Source organism: Simochromis diagramma, unplaced genomic scaffold (assembly GCF_900408965.1).
Source record: "Simochromis diagramma unplaced genomic scaffold, fSimDia1.1 OVJJ01000656.1, whole genome shotgun sequence".
Taxonomy (NCBI): Eukaryota; Metazoa; Chordata; class Actinopteri; order Cichliformes; family Cichlidae; genus Simochromis; species Simochromis diagramma.
This window is the reverse complement of record NW_024387038.1, coordinates 1,035,432-1,055,615: the sequence shown is the minus strand read 5'-3', so window position 1 is coordinate 1,055,615 and position 20,184 is coordinate 1,035,432. Positions and strand designations below refer to the sequence as shown.

General features: G+C 42.5%; 1 protein-coding gene across 6 annotated transcripts in view; it reads right to left on the bottom strand.

The window, feature by feature from the left end:
• The window catches only part of zmp:0000000660 (arf-GAP with Rho-GAP domain, ANK repeat and PH domain-containing protein 2), a 164,403-nt gene that overhangs the window by 61,370 nt on the left and 82,849 nt on the right, over nt 1-20,184 (bottom strand). For all 6 annotated transcript variants that reach the window (XM_040043485.1, XM_040043487.1, XM_040043482.1 and 3 more), the window contains 2 exons: nt 16,169-16,343; nt 3,095-3,220 (listed from right to left, as the gene is read on the bottom strand). In XM_040043485.1, the coding sequence (XP_039899419.1) occupies nt 3,095-3,220; nt 16,169-16,343 (301 nt within the window). The remainder of the gene's footprint in view (nt 1-3,094; nt 3,221-16,168; nt 16,344-20,184) is intronic.

Genomic DNA, 20,184 nt, shown 5'->3' with positions numbered 1-20,184 from the left:
AGTACTCTGTCTGAAACACCCGCTGTATGTGGAACAACAACCCATGTACTCACGTTCCATCTCGGCTTTTATATTAGGATACAAGATGGTAAATGGACTGGTAACTATATAGTAGTTTTCTACGCTAACAGAGCACTCAAAGCGCTTTTTTTACTACAAGCCTCCTTCACTCAGTCACATTCATACAAGTGCTTTTTTTCTATATCCAAGCACCTCATCTAATATTCGCACACACACAACCTCCGATGGATACATCAGGGGCAACTCTGCGTTCATGTCAAAGTACGCCCAAGGATACTTCAGCATGTAGACTGGAGCAGGCACTGGATAGATGACCGGCTCTACATCCTGAGCCACAGCTGCCACAAGATTCCCAGGCAAGCGACCATCCAAGTACCAACCATTGGGCATGCTCAGGGTGGTATGGCCTCGAGCAGAGACTGTAACCTTAAGATATACTTAACTAAAGTTACTTTCAAGATGGCTACAGCGGGTAGATCGAGCCAGTGACCTTTTGCTTACCAAGCCAACGTGTTAACCACTACAGTCTAGAGCCGCTCTCACTGCTCTGCAGACACATCAGTGTATTTTTTGGCAAAACATTCACGTAAACAACACCAGCCAATATTAAACAGCTTGGGGTGGTTATTTATGACTTCTTACTAAGATGACAGTACAATGCAGTTTAAAAATTATCTTGTTATTACAACAACTTAACATTTTATATTTTCATCTGATACAGGTCCACCGACATTCAGTAATGACCTATTCTGGTAGGTTATTTATTGTGAATGTAGATGTGCTCACCAACTCCTGAGGTGCACAATGAGTAATAGTAGCTACTGCTCCACCTTCTTTCCAAACCTCGTCTGGCATTAACATCAGCACAGAAACTGTACACCGGGAGCCTCATAGCACGCATATCCATAGCTGAGCAGCTAATTTAGGCTACGTCCACACTAGCTAGGATAAATTTGAAAACAGTGTTTTCCGCATCCACCCTATCGTTTTCAGTCGTTTTCACAGAGTTGTGCGTCCACATTGAAATGTCCGAAAACACTTACATTCCAGTACTGCGCATTTACCTGCCTCATTTCTGTCTGCCGTTTATTTACTTTCCGGCTCTTTGAAACGTCGCAGCAAAATGTCGAGGAAAAGCACAGTTTTTTAAATTGACTAACAATGAGGTGGAGTTGTTGCTGCGAGTAACACAAAAGTACAAAGTTGCAAAAGCGAGTGGGAATTAAAGAATTTGAAGAAAAGCTATCTGACGCATGTACAGACTGATATTAATCTTTAACAAGGCTGTCAAGATTCAGAGCAAACAAAACAACTGCTGTATAATGCCCTCTGCTATCTTAGTTTAATTGGTCACATGACTGCATCACATGACTAAAATGTGTCATCGTTTTCGAAAAGGCTCCGGGTTCGCTGTCCACACTGCGATGCGAAAACTGCATTTTCAAATGTATCTGCTTTGGAGAGCGTTTTCAAAACGCTGCGTTTTCCTTGAGTGAAAACGCCGTCTCAGTGTGGACGGAGGGCCAAAACGGAGAGAAAAAGATGCGTTTTCAAACGAAAATGTATTAATGTGGACATGGCCTTATGTGTAATGCGTAGAAGACTCTATAGCAGGGGTGGGGGAACTCCAGGCCTCGAGGGCCGGTGTCCTGCAGGTTTTAGATGTGTCCTTGATCCAACACAGCTCATTTAAATGGCTAAATGACCTCCTCAGCATGTCTTGAAGTTCTCCAGAGGCCTGGGAATGAACTAATCATTTGATTCAGGTGTGCTGACCCAGGGTGAGATCTAAAACCTGCAGGACGAGTTCCCCGTCCCTGCTCTATAGCGTTACAGAATAACATTTAACCATTTCATTTGCTTTCATTTCTATTTTAATGAAAAACATGAAGAACAAGGCATGAATAAAAAATAATAATAATTTGTAAATTCAGTTTTTCTAGTTTCATTCTGTTGATACAACATGACCAGAATATAAAAAAATGAATTAATCTGACTTTTTTTTCCCTTTCAGATACGCTTCAAAACTGGTCATTTGATCATTCTGGTTTCTTGTCGAGCTTTTTTCTTTTGCAATGAAATCACCTTGTTCCCAATTTCCTTGGTGAGTAACCACGTTATTATGGCTAATACAAATTTTGGCCAAAAACTATGAAATTAAGAGTCAAGTTGCATTACACTGGAATTATCCTTTAACAAATGAAATGAAAATGAATTTCATTTGTGCGGATAATGAGATTTTTCGAGAGATACTCTGCTAAATTTTCCACAATTTTCTCTAAGAGGCAATTTCCCCAGACCTCAGCCCTGTTCATTAGCCAGCATGTACAACCGCCAATGAGAGCAGTGCATGTGTGGGATAATGGAAATGGAGGTAGATCATGCTGAACATGAAGGAGATTTAGCTCATTCAAGTGGCAGGTAGTGTTTCTCCCCCATCCCCCCATTCCTCGTCTCACTCCTCCACCTTCCCAATAACCCCCTTCCCCAGAGGCATTACCCAAAGCTGGCTCCTTCTCCTAATTACCCATGGGCCCCAGAAATGCTCCAGCTGTTTGGAGAAGTGGGACCACTGCAGAGCAGGAGGTTCAGCAGCAGCTGATGAGTTGGGTGAGAAATGGAAGCTGATTAAAAGTTTTAAACTCGCTTGGAAGACAAAAGAAAGAGAAATTTGAAGTTTTGGAGAAGGCATCTCAGGTACATTTCCAACGGATTTGTGCTAAAATTCTTTCTTTAATTAGTTTTTTTTGTTGTAGTTTTTTGTCAGATTTGCCCCGTTCTTCCATAGTGCATTCACTGATGATTCATCTAACATACTTGTGTCTGACAAGACCTCCCAGAGGACGAGGAAGAACTCGTTTGAAAGACAAATTCATTGATCGTTGTGACTGTGACTGCTTGCTGTACAGATTAAACGATTGGCAGTTTGACAGCTGACAGACTGACACTGATTGATCGATCAGCGCTTAACTGGAGGAGACCTCTGACAAACATGCAGCTTATATTGCTTACAAATGGACTGATGGATGGATTGGACTTGCCAGTGATTTGCAAAAATGCCATTTTGACTCACCATCCCTACCGCGACGCTCCAACGTCGCCTTGGTAGATGAAGATGAGATGTAGAGGAAACCGTCCATGAAGATGGAAGCCTCAGGCAGGCAGGCGTTCTCTGACCATTGGTCCAGTCGAGGGAAAGCTACAAGGAAAGCAGAGGAGGAACACATGAGCAAAGAAATGGTTTTCCTCAAAGAATGTAATGGCACCCGTCTATTCATTCATTCCTTTACTGCCATTTATGTTACCTTTTTCTCAAGGGATGCAAAGCAAAATTAAAGCTGGAGTAATCAGATTTTTTAAGCAACATTGGAGAAAAAAAAAATTACTTATTATTTTTATTCAAGTATCCGCAGAGAGATCAGATCAGGTGAAGTAGAGGCCCAGAGGGATGAAGTATTAAGTAAGAAGCTGTGGTGCAATGGAGTAAAGCCAATGACATTTTCACCTGAGAGATTAGGGTTTAAACTCCTGGTTGTTGGAGGTTGCTGGTATTCAGCCAGTAAAATTGGTCACAAAGATATATAACGCTGCACCAAAAACCTAGTAATTGCTTTGATCACTAGCAAGTTGCCGTGGTTGTCTGTATTCTGCATGCAAAATGCCAAACATTCTCCAACCACTTGCCAAGTGGTGGTTAAACTGCAAGAAGTGCAGGACAGTCCAGAAATGGGAAATGTTCCTCCTTTGAACAAAACTTTTGACTTACCGCTGGAGTCAACAGTTAAAAGCTTACTTTGAGGGCGACTGTTCCCCATTTTTGGTTAGTAGTTGACATATGCACACTATAGCTAACTGCAGAAATCCACTAGCAACCAACCCAGTTGCAAGGAGGTTTTTTGGTAGACCACTGTATACCTCTTTGCAAACAAATTTATCTACCAATAGCCAGCAACCTCCAGCAACCACTCACCAACCGGTCAGGGAAAGGTTTACAGTGGGTCGCGAACCAGTCTCTAGTGTGGCCCAGTGAGAGTGTGGCCTAATTTGTAGTGCAAATGCCATTTCCTGTCCAGTGGGAGAGGGAAGATGTCTATGTCTGTTATGGTGCTTTCGGTTGGTTCAGCTTTTCTAGATCTCTGCCTACTGCAGCTTTTAAGAATTGTTTTAACGTAATAAGTGAGCATTTAAATTGGTTTAACAATCATACGATATGCAAAATTACATAAATAGACGAAGTTATCGGCAATGGGAAAATAACCGAGTGCATCCAAAGCTGTTTTCTGGGGTAATTTTTTATACTGTATTCAATAACTTTGTGATCTCTCTCCTGTAGAATTCCACTCAGTAAATAATTCACTTGCAAAGAACATTTGCTGAAAGGGGCAACAGGGTGATGCGTCTGCCCTCTAACCATAGTACAGTGGCTCCACTACACACGCTAACATGACAATCACTGCTTGCATTAGCTGATATTCTAACAGATCCCCTAACACCAGCCTCCAGTGCATGCCAATCACTGCTGAGATCTCATTTTGCTGTTCAGATTTGGGATGTGGAAAGTGTTTTAGATTAAAATAACACCAATCCCACGCGTGATTCGAGCTTTCTCTCCCAGTGTCATCCGTATAAAATACCTGACTAAAAAGTCTGTCCTTCAAGCCGAATATCTGAATCCCCGATCCAGCTCTGGGAGGCTTTCACACTACTGAAGGACCCGTAAGCAAGACAATGAATCCCCACTGGCTTCACAATTGCTGTTCTTGAACTCGTGCACTGACCTACATATGGAAAGCATTTTCCCGTGGGCATCAATAAAGCAGCACAGTATTATCTTCTTTTTTTTCACAAGCAGCATAAAAACTGATTATACAAGTTGGTGTTTATTTATTCATGACATTGAAAGAGAGTGACCATGTGACAAAGTCAAAGACGCAGCATTGTGAGAGCACTTCGTGGCAGAGTCCTCCACGTACTGTATCTGTTAAAAAAAAAAACGAATAATTTCTACACTGTGTCCTCGCTTCATCTTTGTCCATTAAAATTAGAAGTCACTCATTTTTCTCTCTTTTTCTCGCAAACTTCAAGAGCTCCCCACATTCAACCTTATCATTCTCAAATTCAATTAGCTTCAATTCTGGGGTTCAATTTTCTGCCAGAGCCTTGGAAATATCTTACAGATTTTATCTTCACTACCTCCAGCTCCCTCATCAAGCAAGGTAAAATAACTTTAATTGAAACCACTTTTGATTGAAGTGACATTTCTACCCTTTAGTAACACCACTAATGCCTCTTCTCAGGACGGCGTATCGTTCCCCAGCGAAAAAACAGCCAGTTAATTTAACAAGAAAGCTTATTCTGAACATCGTTATGTGTGTAGTTTCATTATGTCAGACGAGCTAATTGTGTTCAAATGTGCATTAATACTCTTTGCTTTGAAGTAAACTATCAAGTAAGCACGTAATAAAAAAGGATTTAGAAGCCCAACTTACAGAGCATTTAAGAACTACAGCAAAAATCATACGTCTCTATAGAAAGCATTTTTTTTTACTGTCCAAAATTGTTTCAGTGGTGCAAACAAACCAAGAAGAGAACAAGCCATGAATCTCTAAAAACTGAAATGTAATTATAGACTCAAACACAAATAAGGACAGTACATATATTGCAATTTCAAATCCATGTCAAACGTAAAGGTTCAAAGGGTTCCAAAGGCATAAAAACATATCAAAACATAAAAAATATGTTTTTCTCATATTAAAACAAACAAGCAACCTATTAGAAATACACAGAGAAATGTGAATAAGAAACAAACTTGGGCTATTGCTAGGTGTAATTGCAAGCAGGGTACTGGACAGGAAAACCGCCTTACGAATGTTTTGGTCAGTAGTGCGTTCTTATTGTAGCGCGTTATTTGTTTAGAAGCTGCCAAGTCCTTCACAAACAATTGCTACCTGATCACCAAGTGGTAGCAAAAATTGATAAAAATGTGGACAAAACTAAACACAGTGACACTGAAGACCACTGAAACCAATAGGTTTCAAAAGCCACGGCTTTTATTTTGAAAATTAATGGCGCGTCCATTCGCAGTTTTCATTGCTCTCTTCACAGTCTCACAACCTTATAGCAAATAGTTGGTGAGTAAAAACAGACTAATTGGCATCTTCCATGGAAACACTGACACTGTGGTAATCTGCTGGTGACCAAACCAATTGAAAAGAGGTTTTTAGTGCAGCACTATACACCTCTTCTAATATGCCAGTTTTTGTGCAGCGACAGCAAGCAAACAGACAACTGGTAAGGGAATACGCATTTTCCCCCCTGGAGACGAGCGGTTATCAGGGGGTCACTGAGGAGTCTCTGGGCCTGTGTTATTGCGGCATCTTATTAGCAAACTGTTAGCCAATGTTACAGATCAAACTCTGCCTTAAAGGTGAATACAAAACAAGAAAAACATTATGACTTAATATCCGTTCAGCTTATTTTTGTCCACTTAATAAAGCTCGTGTGTTCCCTCAGTCATAATGTCTATGTTCATTTTTCTATAGAAGTAGGAAATCAAACCTCCCTTTTCCTGCAAGTCTCTGCAGCTGCTGCTTTGTTCACGTCATACAGTTTGCATTAAGGCTGGGATTATGCTCCCGTCTGGAGAGCCTCAGACACCATGGTTGAGTAAGTTGTTGTTATTACTCTGTTTGGCAGTCTGCGTGCAGGAACCACGTGTTGTCGGTGCCTCTGCAGTGCAGAGTCCTTATAGACGTACTACACAACGTCTGCACGGAGCCTCGTGTTCACCCTCTGATGACGACATTTATGACCCCTGCAGACTCGTAGGTGTGAAAAGTATCATTTCTGAATAGGAGAAAACCTACACGCTCAGACTTCACAGGGGCATTTGCATGGTTGAAGGCTCAACGATCTAATACGGGGATAAAAGTCAAAAGAATATTAAAAATTCAGAGAATTTTCATTGTGTTTTTAACTGAAGGAGCTGACAAAATACACAGAGATCCATTTGAGAGGCATTTTTTTCATTTTTATGTGATTGGACAGTTAAAATTAGACAGGAAGGTGGAACGATGGGTGTGGGAGAAGACATGCAGCAAAAGGGTCCCAGTCAAGACTTAAACCAGGCCGCTGTGTTGAGCCTCGACCAGGTGAGCTAAATGGGCCCCCAGCCAGATGCATATCTATATAATTATGGCCATGATGCATCATAGAGTACACAAAAAAGTCCAAGAAGAAGTAGTTCCCACCCTGAATAGCATGTTTAAAAATTAGCCTTCAGTACAAAATCCACTTATTAAATCCAAATGCTCCATTTGAACTTGGATGGATTGTTGTTGGTCAACAGGCAAGAACTACATCACCTTTGTAGCTACTACATTATTCAGCACTAACATCAGCTGCAATAGCCAAATTAATCTTTAGCAAGTTATTAAAAAAAACAAAATATAAGAAGTACAAAAAAGTTTTAACGGTAATTAATAATCAATCAATGATTTAATTAATAAACATGCATCAGTTTTGGCATTTTTTCTTTACATAACTGTGATTCTGGCCAAGTTTATCAAGTAAATATCAATGAAGACTTCAAGGGGAAATTGCATTGAAAAACAGCTCACAAATGCACGTCATCCTTCATCCATTTACAGCTGAGCTCGTATAAAGCAACATCCCAACAGCAGCAGCATCATTTCTGCAGGACACAGGCCTTTTTTCTTGGCTATTCGTAACAAGTAATATACTTTTGATGTGATGCCAAGGAATGCCGTGCCAAGTTAGTTAGCAGCATCTGTAATCTAGCTGTGAATCTAACAGAGGATATGTCTGCCAATTGCGGCATCATAAATACACGGAATATGGTTTTCGCAGTCAAATTGCAGGGAAGTGAGTCTACGCACACACATACACGGACGCACATTCACACATTTTCCACTGTCGACCATTCAGATTGACAAAATGTAAATAAGCCAGTGGCTTGATGTGGTATCAGTTGTAACAAGGCTCCCTTTGTGAGCTTTCTAAACAACCCCTCTGGGCCCCTAAAGCTGGACTCTGTTAAGATGGGACTGTGATGTCTGTGGGGGCGGCAGCTGAGAAGGCTGGCCTGCACCGATTGGCTCAGTCCCCTGTGAAGGGAGGTGACATGACAGAGTGCTCAATTAGCCATCTGGTCGCCCACGGCAACGGTCACAAAGTGGTCCCCAACAAGCAGTGGACAGTGGGGTAATCAGAGGAGCTCGGTCACACACATGCACGCACACACCTACACAAACACGCGCGCACAGAGCAATGAGGTAAGCGATAACACAAATACAGAACACGTGCGGGAAGAGCGTAAAGGAACGCCTAAGTCAGCTAAAGATAAAAAGAGCCAGAGGTTTCCTCAGTGTGTGAACTTATAGTCATTCTTAGGATTAAAGAAAAAGAAACTATTGTATTTATTGAGCTGTATAGCTGGAGGCCATGCTCACACACAGATACACAAACACTTTTTTAAAATTAAAACCATCCACAAACAGACACTTCACCTTAATTTACTCAAACACTGAGCAGCTTTTTGCGACCTCCTAACCCTCTTACTGCCCTGCGTACAGTCAGAGGGAACTGGTCGAAAACATAAACAATGTCAACAAGGACAGAAAGAAAAAAAACTGCCAGTCCTGCATTGAAGCTAACAACGGGGTGAAATAGAGACGCGAGTTTGATTTAGTGTGTGTATATATATATATATGTGTGTGTGTGTGTGTGTGTGTGTGTGTGTGTGTGTGTGTGTGTGTGTGTGAGAGAGTGTTCCTTTTATTACCCACACTGAAAAGTCTGCCAGATAAATTTTTAATGTGACGCAAGATTCAGGGCATCAGGGACGCTAGGGCGACAACAATAAAACTTCTTTGCCTCCAAATCCATGGTGTGTCATTTAAGGAGTGGAATGATGCCAACAGTAAGAGGCATTGCTGTACGGCTCGGTTTCACAGTACAACGGCCTCCTGGGTGGAGTGAAGAGCCTCCATAAAACACTATTTACATGTTTACATTGTTCTGCTCACAGTTGTAGGCATTAGCTGATGCCTAGCAGGGCGGGTGTTACGCAACAAGATGTGCAAGTCGTTTCGTTAAAACTGTGAGCTTAAAGCCAACATTTGTACAATTTTTATGGGGTTTAGCATTTTACAAATAGTTCAGATGGCAGGGGTTTTGCGTTTACAGAGAAGTGCTGCAGTCCTGAGGAGAGCAGGCTTTGCTTTATGCCACACTTTGCACTGATATTATCTGCTGGAGGAGCTGCTTTAACAGCTGTATTATCTAATATTTCTATAACCGGTCAAATTGCTCTTTCAGGCTTAAACAAGTTACACGTAATGCTTTTTAAGACCTTTCTAATATCACTTTAAAGGAAATTTAGGCCCACAGTCGGTGTGGAAATATGAATAAAAACATGCACTCTCTAAGTGAAAACACTGTCTGTTCGGTAAGATCAAATACACGTCATTTTAAAAAATGTAAGAAAGCTGCAGCCCAATCTGAAACCTGAAAATCTTTGCAGACACCAACCACTCTTTCACTGCAGTCTTCTATAATTGAGACTCAGTTCCTCTGTATGTGAGACTGCACAGCACTTCTTCTCCCCTGTCCTGTATCTGGAGACAGTGTCCCATTATGTTGACTGGTTCTGCAGGACATGCGCTATTTTAAAGTCTGACTTTTACCTAATGCACATAATGGGAAGGCTTTTTATTATTTTGTGAGTCAAGGTTAGCTTATCTAATGCTATAGCCTTACTGAAACCCAAAGATGCATTCAAATATAATATATCTGACCACCTCCCAGCATTGTTAACGTGGCCCACATCATCCCACATTTGGTTTGTTGGGATCGGCTCACCCTGATGACGTCTTACGGCACTGTCACCTCACGGTAAGAAGGTTACTTGTTCAAACTCTGGCTTGGTTGTTTCTGTGTAGAGTCTGCATGTTCTCCCAGTGGCTACACGCGTTTCCAGCATGAACGCAGACATGCAAGTTAGGATCATTTATGATTCTAAACTGGCCATGAATAAGAAGGACTCTACAGACTAAAGCACTGTCTGAACTTGTGTTTAAATGTGGCCTTTGAGTGGTAGTAAGACTAGAAGGAGGACTGTAGAAATTCCAGTCTATTTGTGAACGAGCGCTCTTCATTTCCTATAAGCTGCTAGATAATAACATTACATGAATAGCCTTTATATCTCTTAGAAATGTTTCTACCTACAGAATTCTGCAAAAAAAATGGACCAGCGACTGTTCATTCAACAAAAGACGTACTTGAAGATTTTCACTCCATGACTCTAAACAGAGAAACCTGCACTAGAATAAGCAACTGGTACGCCCAAACAAATGTGAGGTACTAAACGTCCTCACTAGCTCAACAAAGCAACATTTGTCAATGAATGACCCCCTAGGAGTAAGGACTTGGCGACAGTGGGAAGGAAAAACTCCCTTTTAACCCCTCAGAGAGGGGTGACCATCTGCCGTGACCACAAAGCCATTTCTCTTTTTGACAAGTGTTCTGTCAAAACTCACGAGTCACTCCCCGCTGATGCCTCACTGTTGGATCTTGCTGTCCATGTAAAAACGTAATGACTCAGATTCTGCCTGGAGATGCCACGGACCTTCTTTTCAGCCTCTTTTACTTATAAGACCAGCCACACACATCACGTCTTATATTCAGAGGGTGAATAATGCAGAAGAACATGCAATAAACACTAACGGCTTGTTATGCTGAATGTTCTATCTGGTCTCACAAGACTTGATTGGCCAAACCAGTCCTCCATGTCTTCCATTTAAGCCATGGGCCTAAATATTGCACCACTACATCAAATGTAGAAGTCTCAAAAACTCAAGCATCAAATATAAAATACCTGGCATTAATGGGTTATAGATGGACATACAGTTGCACTGCCCTTCAAACACAAAAGATGGCACACAATATTACGATAACACCCCCATGTGAGTTTTCAATCAAGAATGACTTAAATCGCTGTAGAGGTTTCGACACCGACTACTGCTGCTATAAATTATATCTAACAATTTCATCTATAAAGGTCTCCTTGGAGGTAGAGATACACCAGACATGAAGTTTATACAGGAACTTAGAAATATACAAGAAATCATCACAGGGAAAGCCTTTGACTATAAGGAATAGAGGCATCAACGAAGCTGCCCTCGGGGAGTTCCTAAAATGTGAAGAGACACTGCCACGGAAAGCTACCATTGGCTTTTTAATAGAATCCGGGATGGTAATGTGCACAGGAACGTGCTCCTACAGTGTCCCGAGGTGCTTTGAGGCGAGCAGGTGCGAGCATGAGAATGAGGTCCGTGGAGGCCCCCTCCTTACAAACACGCAGAGAAAGGGAGCTAATGAAGTGGCCATGCTATCTGCTATCAGCAGATGTCCGAACACCGGGGCTACAAATTAGCCGCCATGGAGGGAGCAGAGTGTGGAGACGGTTTTGGGAAAAGCGGGGCTTGCAGCTTTGGTTTTTGGCTTTTGGGGGGCTTCACCGCATCCTGGGATAATAGAGGGTTTGTCCTTATTCTTATTTCACAAACTGGGAGCGCAATTCACACTGTGAACGGAGACAGCGGCGATGTTTTACACACACACCAAGAGGCAGTCCGATTTGGAGTTTAGTTGTTAGGAGAAAGAATTCTTCAGGGTGCCTGTTTATTGCTGGCTCATTCCAGTCTGACACCACGGGGATAGTGAGTTTTGGAATAGGCCGCGTTTGTCTGGTTTACAGCACGACGTGGTGGTCGAATAAAGGCCTGAAGGTCACTCTTTATGTGAATTTGGGTTTTACAAGATAAGCAAACAGGCAGAAAAAAGAAATTTGCTCACAGCCAGACATAGTGGTTTGCTTCTGCAAATGCTTAAAATACCTATATCTGTCCTTGCATGTGTTCAATTGTTATCCTGCTGGAAAATTCAACTGTAAGGCTGAGGTCTTTTCAAACTCCAAACTCGCTCTGAACTCAGTTTTGCCCTCAATATTGGCTGCTGTGTTTCTCCTTTTATTCCTCCCTCTGTCAACTCCATGCTATACAGTAGGGATGGTGTCATGTGGGTATTGAATTGTTCCCGGAATCTGCCAGACATAACGCTGCACACAACAAATGAAAAAGTTCATTTTCTGTTTAATCAAAATTTTCACGAGTCTGCCTGCAAACTCTGGGGGCCCACACACACAAAAACAATGCAGACACTGCTTTCTGCAGCTTTGTGCGATCTGACAATGCATCCAACAGTAGGAAAATGTCAGAAGAGGGAGTCCGGACACATTTTGTGGTGAGGTTTAATCTTTTCACAGCACAACTATTTCTTTTTCTTTCCATCACATAAAACAGCAGGACAGTCTCCTCTCTCAGCCTTTTATTTGGAATTCTTTACTACCTGTAGGCACCTGTGCAACCGTGATGAAAAACATGTTTGATCGTGGCTGTAGTTCGTTTTACTAAATCTACCTTAACACGCAAGTCTGTCTCTCACTTATTTGACATTTCCAGCCTGTCTGCGGACTGCATATGTACAGCAGACCGTCACAAAGAGGTCCCAGTCCCGCAGCGTCGCTGGCTACATCCATAGTGAGCCAAATTGAAATCAAAAGCAGAACCAAACATATGCATGATACAAAGTTCCATATAAACCTAAGATCTCACTACAATGGTAGGAAAAAAACTGGGATTATGATTCAAAAAAATAAAAATCAACAACTAGAATGTGTCTCACATCATATTTCTGCATTATTGTTCTCCGTGTGTCTATGTGGGTTCTCTCCGGGTACTCCGGCTTCCTCCCACCGTCCAAAGACATGCAGTTAGTGGGGTTAGGTTAACTGGTGATTCTAAATTGTCCAAATGTGTGAGTGTGAATGGTTGTATATCTGTGTTAGATTTGCGACTGCCGACCTGTCCAGGGTGTAGACTGCTTCTCACCCTATGGCAGCTGGGTTAGTCTCCAACCCACCTGCAAACCTGAATTGTAGAAGAGGATGGATGGATGGATGGATGGGTGGATGGGTGGATGGGTGGGTGGATGGATGGATGGATGGATTGATGGGTGGGTGGGGTGGATGGATGGATGGATGGATGGATGGATTGATGGGTGGATGGATGGATTGATGGGTGGATGGATGGATGGATGGATGGGTGGTGGGTGTGGTGGATGATGGATGATGGATGAGGGTGGGTGGTGATGGATGGGTGGATGGATGGATAGATGGATGGGTGGGTGGGGTGGATGGATGGGTGGATAGATGGATGGATGGGTGGGTGGGTGGATGGGTGGATGATGGATGGGTGGATGGATGGATGGATGGATGGATGGGTGGGTGGGTGGATGGATGGGTGGATAGATGGATTGATGGGTGGGTGGATGGGTGGATGGATGGATGGGTGGATGGATGGATGGATGGATGGATTGATGGGTGGATGGATGGATGGATGGATGGATGGATGGATGGATGGGTGGGTGGGTGGGTGGATGGATGGATGGATGGGTGGGTGGGTGGGTGGATGGATGGGTGGATAGATGGATGGATGGGTGGACGGATGCTGTCATCTTCACTGCGAAAGAACTGAGCAATGTGTGCAGTGAGAGGCTACACGCTCTGCTAAAATCATAAAGCCTACATAAAAGTCCAGCCACACTAAAATAACACAGGTTGCCAACCTCCTTGTGACCAACTACAAATAGCTGCCACAACTGGTTGTCCAGAGGTTGAATGTGCAGCACCTTCAATCACAAAGTGATTGAAGGTTCCCAGCGAGGCAGTCTGACTTGAACAGGCAGAATTTAATTGTAAATAATTTTATTTGCCATTAAATCTATAAACACTCCACACAAACACTGGAATCAATCTGAGTCAGTCCGTTCCAATGAGCGTAACAGCTCAGTGGACTCAACTGGTTGCCATCTGGTTGTATACTGGTTATATTCCTATATAAAAGCAGGGTTGCCTACATCACTTTGCAGTAAAATCTCCATCTTGCAGAAACAACATCACTATTTCTGGAGGAATTTCTGAGTTTCTAAATCTACGAGGTTCTGGTTGAAGTGTGAATGTGAGGAGTTGATGCCAGCTTTTCCGTATGTCGACAGCAACAGATCTGCAATTTTCACAGATTTGTCACTAACGGATTGCATTCAATCCCCAGCTTGACCCACTTACATCACAATCTGACTGATAAACAGACCGACAGGCAATAAGATCACAAGTTCACTGCACACAGTCACTGTAATTCTGATCATGCTGCAATCTCCAACCACAGTTTTCTCTGGTGTGACTGTAGCATTAGATGGACACTGAGATTACTAGTTTCAAGCCATATAAAATGTTTATTTTGTATAATACCCACTGGAGTTTTTTGGGTTGAGCAGAATTTGTGATTAAACCATACCGTAACATATGCAGTGTCCTTGTTCCTCACTTCTGATTGTAAAATACTGAGAAGATGGCATTTATATTCAAAAACTGTTCTCATGTCCATCTTTTATATACAGCCTAAGGCTAAAATTCTCACGCTACACAAGTGTGAGTTTATTTTGCATCAAGTACAAGATGCAAGAAGTATGCAAATTGACACCCAGCCTAACTGCTGGGCTGAGCTAAGATCTAAACTTTGATCTCCTGCAAAGAGCCACATAACCACCACAGCCTCCACATCTGTACTTTCTGCCTTACTAAATAAAAGGCACACTGCTTCCTACATTGGTACTGAAAGTTGGTATTGAACATAAATCATGTGGCTGCAGAACTGTCAAATATAAATGTAATTTCAGGGGATACTGAGCTGCTATTTCAGGATATTAAGAAAAGATTGTGGTACCATGTTGCCAGTTTCACATATATAGAGACATTTAGTCATCCTTAAGGTCTCTGTTCTGGCTAAACTTTACGTTTAGGAGCACTTTCCTTGTCTCTGTCATTTAGATCTAATTTCCAAAGTGCTGCAGTGGTGATTGTTCCCTCCGCCAAAGAATAGAGTCAGTCTGCAGGAGTCATATTTTTGGTTTTCAGTAGCCTCCCTGGCCCTGGACCTGCTTGTCCACAATAGATGTTCAGTTTATTCAGACAGGAAAACTCTGTTCATACACATCTATCTGTTAATGATGAAGCCCTGCAACTCGCAGGCACATAATGAGCACACAGACGTGGCCTTTCTACACGTTTCAGATCGACAGTACGTCTGAAGCGTGCCGCAAGAATGCGCGCGCATTTATCTGCCCGTCCGCTCGCACGCTTCGCCAGCACACCTCCAAGTAATGGCCGTTGCCACAGTAACCAGGTGACCCACGCTAGCAATTAGAGAGTCCCTAACAGGCTCGGTGCCGGCAAGTGCACACAGATGCAGCGCATACATTATGTAAACTACAGTCCCCGCGAAAGTCTCCCTCACCTGCCTCAGCCAACAGCAGCCCGGCTCGCGCTTCTAATTTAATACGTCCTCAACATCGGCAAAAAAAGAGAAGAAAAAAACCCACATCCATCACGAGGAAGCCACACGACACAGCACATCTGTGGCGTGCCTCCAAACCGGGGACATTAGGTGGGTATTACAAAAGGTGGGTGCAGGGGGGGAAGTAGACAGAGGGAGAGATGGAGAAAAAGAAAAAGGGAGAGAGAACTTTTAACTTAAAACTCACCAGCTTCATATTTGTGGGTTTTTCTGTCTTTATTTCCTATTCACGGCGGAGAGGGAGGGAAAAAATAAAAACTCCCACTGTGCTTTTATGAACGTGGCGGCACAGCGGTGAGTATGGGCTTTAAACATGATTGGCTTGTTAAAGTAGAAGGGATAGGGGCAGAATATATGTGGTGCTGATGGTTGTAAAAGTCCAACTTGCACACCTGGTTTAAAGGCCTTTTCACAGATTTATGAGAACGTGTCAGCTTTTTTCTTTTCTTTTTTTTTTTTTAACTTGGCCAAAAGAATACATGAGTTATTCTTTCTGTTGCCTTGGCACCTCAACTGTGTTGAACACTGACCATGGAAAAGTTTCCCAGTACAACTCCCGTTGCCTTCGTTATTGAAGCAAAACGAGTATGCGCAGCGGAAACGCGCTTTTCGGATGCTTTAAAGTGAGAGGAGACAGTAACAAAGTTGCTTACCGCACAGTTTGTTCTGGTGCAGGAACTCCATCTGCAGCTTCTGGCCAGCGCGCTGAGCCAAGAGGTACGGGGTGGAGTAGGTTGGATCCCCGGTGGCGCACATAACATCTGCCCCGCTGAACACGAGCGCCATGGTCTGCAGCACATCAGAGGACACCACAGCTGCACACAGCGCCTTCACACATAAAAGAAGATACAAGGGCCCGTGATGAGCTTATTTGCGAGTTTCGCTCACATTTTATTTGCAGTTTCGGCGTGTTTGTGAATCAGATTCCCGAGGCTCATTTTTAGTGGTCGCAAATCTCATTTATGGACGTCCACCTGCCACTTGCCATTTCCTGCTGTGATAGCCTAATAAAAGAATGAAGAAGTGGAGCAGCAGCTCATTGGATTTCTAAGTAGCTTTCTGTAGCTGGATTAATGCCTTAAAAAAAAAAAAAAAAAAAAACAGACATAGAGACAGTGAAAAAAATCTCTGGAAATGTAAGTATGGCTTCACTTCTCTGTGTAGGAGGAGCAGCGTGGTGTTGCTGCGTACGTGTATGCGCGATTGCCAGGTTGATAGAGGACAAAGAGTCTATAAAGCGGCGTCAGAAAACCACATAAAGTTACGAATTGAGTTCCACCCGCTGATCTCAAAAGAGAAGTTAAAATGCGATCAAACTTTAATACTCCCAGTGGGAATCATTAAAGCTCAAAACCCTGAGCTAAAAAAAAAAAGGAATATAGCAAATAAGAAGAGGACAAATGGGCCATATTAAATATAATGAAACTAACAATTTTCACAAAGAGAAATGTGGGAATAAAGACATGAAACACAACGAAGTGAGCTAAAAGTACAAAAGAACAGCAGCAGGCTGCGATGAAGCAAGATAGAGTGAATTTCCTGCAGGAAAACAAACCAAGCATGGAATATGAAAAAAAAAAAAATATATATATATATATATATATATATATATATATATATATATATGAATCAGAAGCTGATAAATACAGCCATGTAATCTGTGCATGGATAAACAGAGCATGTATTAAACGTTCAGGATGAGCCTAAACAAAGAGTGCAGTGTGCAGACGGGTAATAATTAAAGGAAAATCCTTGACCCCTCCTCTCAGGAAGATCTGATGCTCTGTTTGAGCACCCTCGATGCCCTCCTTTAGAGTGAGGGTCAGCGCGAATCAATACACAGTTGTTCCGGGTGATCACCTTGATCCTCTGATGAACCTTTTCTATCCTGTTGGAAATGGTCTTTTTCAGGACTCATCGAGGGGACACAAGAGGTCTCCGAATGGTTTGGTAATTATGAAAATGATGTCACGGCTTTCTCAGTCACCAGAACTCAACACACATGGGAGCTTTCCATCACTATCAAAATGACACATAAGGAGTATCCTTTGGAGGAAAGGTGTCTCATCACTCCAGCAACGCAAGAGAGACCTACAGAATCAATGCCAAGGCAGACTGAAGCGGTTCTGGTGGAACAGAGGTTGGTTTTTACATTTGTACGCCTCCACCAGTCACTATGAAACTTCAATAATGAGCAGGGTTCTCCAACTAAGAGGCACAAAGCTACTGCAGAGGAAAACTATAAGGAAGGAAGGAAGGAAGGAAGGAAGGATGGATGGATGGATGGATGGATGGATGGACAACCAAAGAAGAGTTTACTGATGCCAACATTCTGTTTCTTATTCATCCAACATTCACCTTGTATACTGTTCCAGTGTACCATCACTGACTGAAACTGTGGAGTGTGTGGCATAAAAACAAAAGAGAAAAATGAAACATGAAATTCTATTTATTTCTACCGAAAACGTTTTTGTTTTTAGTCAACAAATAGATTTAACTCATTCACTGCCAGCCATTGGCAGTGAATGAGTTAAACCCATTGACTCATTCACTGCCATTGACGTCTATAGACGTCAATGGCAGTGAATGAGTTAAAAAGAAAAAGAAATTAAATGCAGCCTCTGAGTTCAGCCGCAACGTTTTTAGCTCCTCCCCTTTTAAAGCCACTCGCTTTTTTAAGCAGACCTTTTTCTGATTGGCTGAATAAAAAATCCCCCCAGCAGTTATTATAGATGTTAACCTGGCTACTGCACATGTTAATGCCACTTAGCTACTAGCAAGTAGCTTGTAACCACCTTAGCTGCCACATTAATCAAAATATGTTGCAAAGTCACCAGAAGTGCAGCACAACAGACAACCTAACCATGTTGTGTCATTTGGAGGTTTTTTTGCACTACCTAAGAGAATCTTAAAGTTATATACTGAATAATATTTGGAAGAGTTTTAAGCTGCTAAACCACTCCTCACGAAACGCCAAAGGGATTTGTGTCTCGCTGGGCAAGCCAATGTGTAAACGAGTACACAATACACAACAGAAAAACAGTGTTGTCACTGATGTTTTTGTTCTTTTCTTTATAAGAATAAAATGCATATAAACATAACCCTGCTTCATAACAACACAAAGCAGGGCCATTATATCAAAGACATATTTCCTACTTCGATGCAGACAAACCGTAGCTACACTAGCCCGGACACTCAAGTAATACCTCAAGTTGGGATAGTGAGTCAGTGTAGCATCCAGTCTGGCCCTGGTCAAGCATGAGAAGCAGTAGTACTGCTGCCCAGATATTTTCGTATATAGACCATGACTGTGACTTCTTGTCAACCCTGTTGAACGACAGGCAGAGAATGAACAAAAGAGTAAATGCGACGATAGCTGGAGGCTTTTGACAAGCGACCACTCGAGAGAATATTATTAGGAGAGCCAGCCAGCTGGGCTTCCTTTCTCCGCTGATGCTTCCTGGCACGTAGCTTGTGATGTTCCCTCTCCAGTCCACCAGTACAAGACACGGCCGGGGATCAGTGGCTTGGTTGCTCCATCAAGCCAAAACAATGTAGCTTCTTCAGCAGATCATATTAACAGCTAATTGGTAACCGTTGCGGTGTCTAGTGATGGAGGACATCAACACGGGTGGTGTCAAGAGATTAACTAAAGCCTGACAGAAAAACAAAAGCAGCCCCACTTAGGATTCTATTACACTCCATTCTAAAACAATACCAACACCTTTTAAGGCAACTTATTTAACGTATTGCACTTTAAAGAAAAGTATCTAAAAGCCACTAAGAGGTTAAACAGAAGGAGGCAGTTAAAACTAATTCCTGCTAGTTTCACTTTTTCTTCCCATCTCCTCCTGTGAAGCCTTAACCTTCATTTAAATACAGACTCGATGTTCTTTAGACCCTGCTGACATCAAACTAAATGCGGTGTAAGGTAACGCCGCACTGGTTTCACGTAAGCCGGGAAGGTAAATAAATACATTTCCTCTATACACTCTTCTTTACATTCCACCTTTAACAGCGCCTATAAGATGAAGAAAGACATAGTTATAGAGCGAGTGTGGTGTCTGGCCATGCAGACATACTTTGTGATCCCGCTAAGATAAGCAAGATAAAAGAGTCTGAAGAATACAGTCTGAGCAGGGAAAATATTTCAATCTGTCCAGTCGATTGATGTGACACCGTGCACGATGACCCGCAACAAAGGGGATCAACGGAGGAGTCGAGTGGCAAATAGCGGAATTTCAACGAACAACCTTTCCTTTCACTGAGCTTTGAGCCGAGTCAGTAGGCAGCATCGATCCGCCACAAACAAGCAATATCCATCTGAAAGTGAGGCACGCCGAGGCTTGTGCATATACACGCACAAACAAAAGTACCCGTCGATATAACCTGGCCACCCACACAAAGGCCCTGCACTGAGATAAAGATGTTCAAATATGCGTGTTCCCAGAGCTGTGCCAAAAAAAAAAAAGATATCTTCATCAGTAGCACAATAACCGAAAATTAATGTGAAGAAAGATTTTAAAAAATTATAATTACTTTAGCACGTGCACACACACGCGCGCGTGCGCCTCTGTCTTTTTCCTGCACACGGAAGATGGGGTCAGATTATGGCAAAATAGTCCCTTGCAACTTGGCCTTATTCTGTGTCGTCTCTGGAAATGACCTT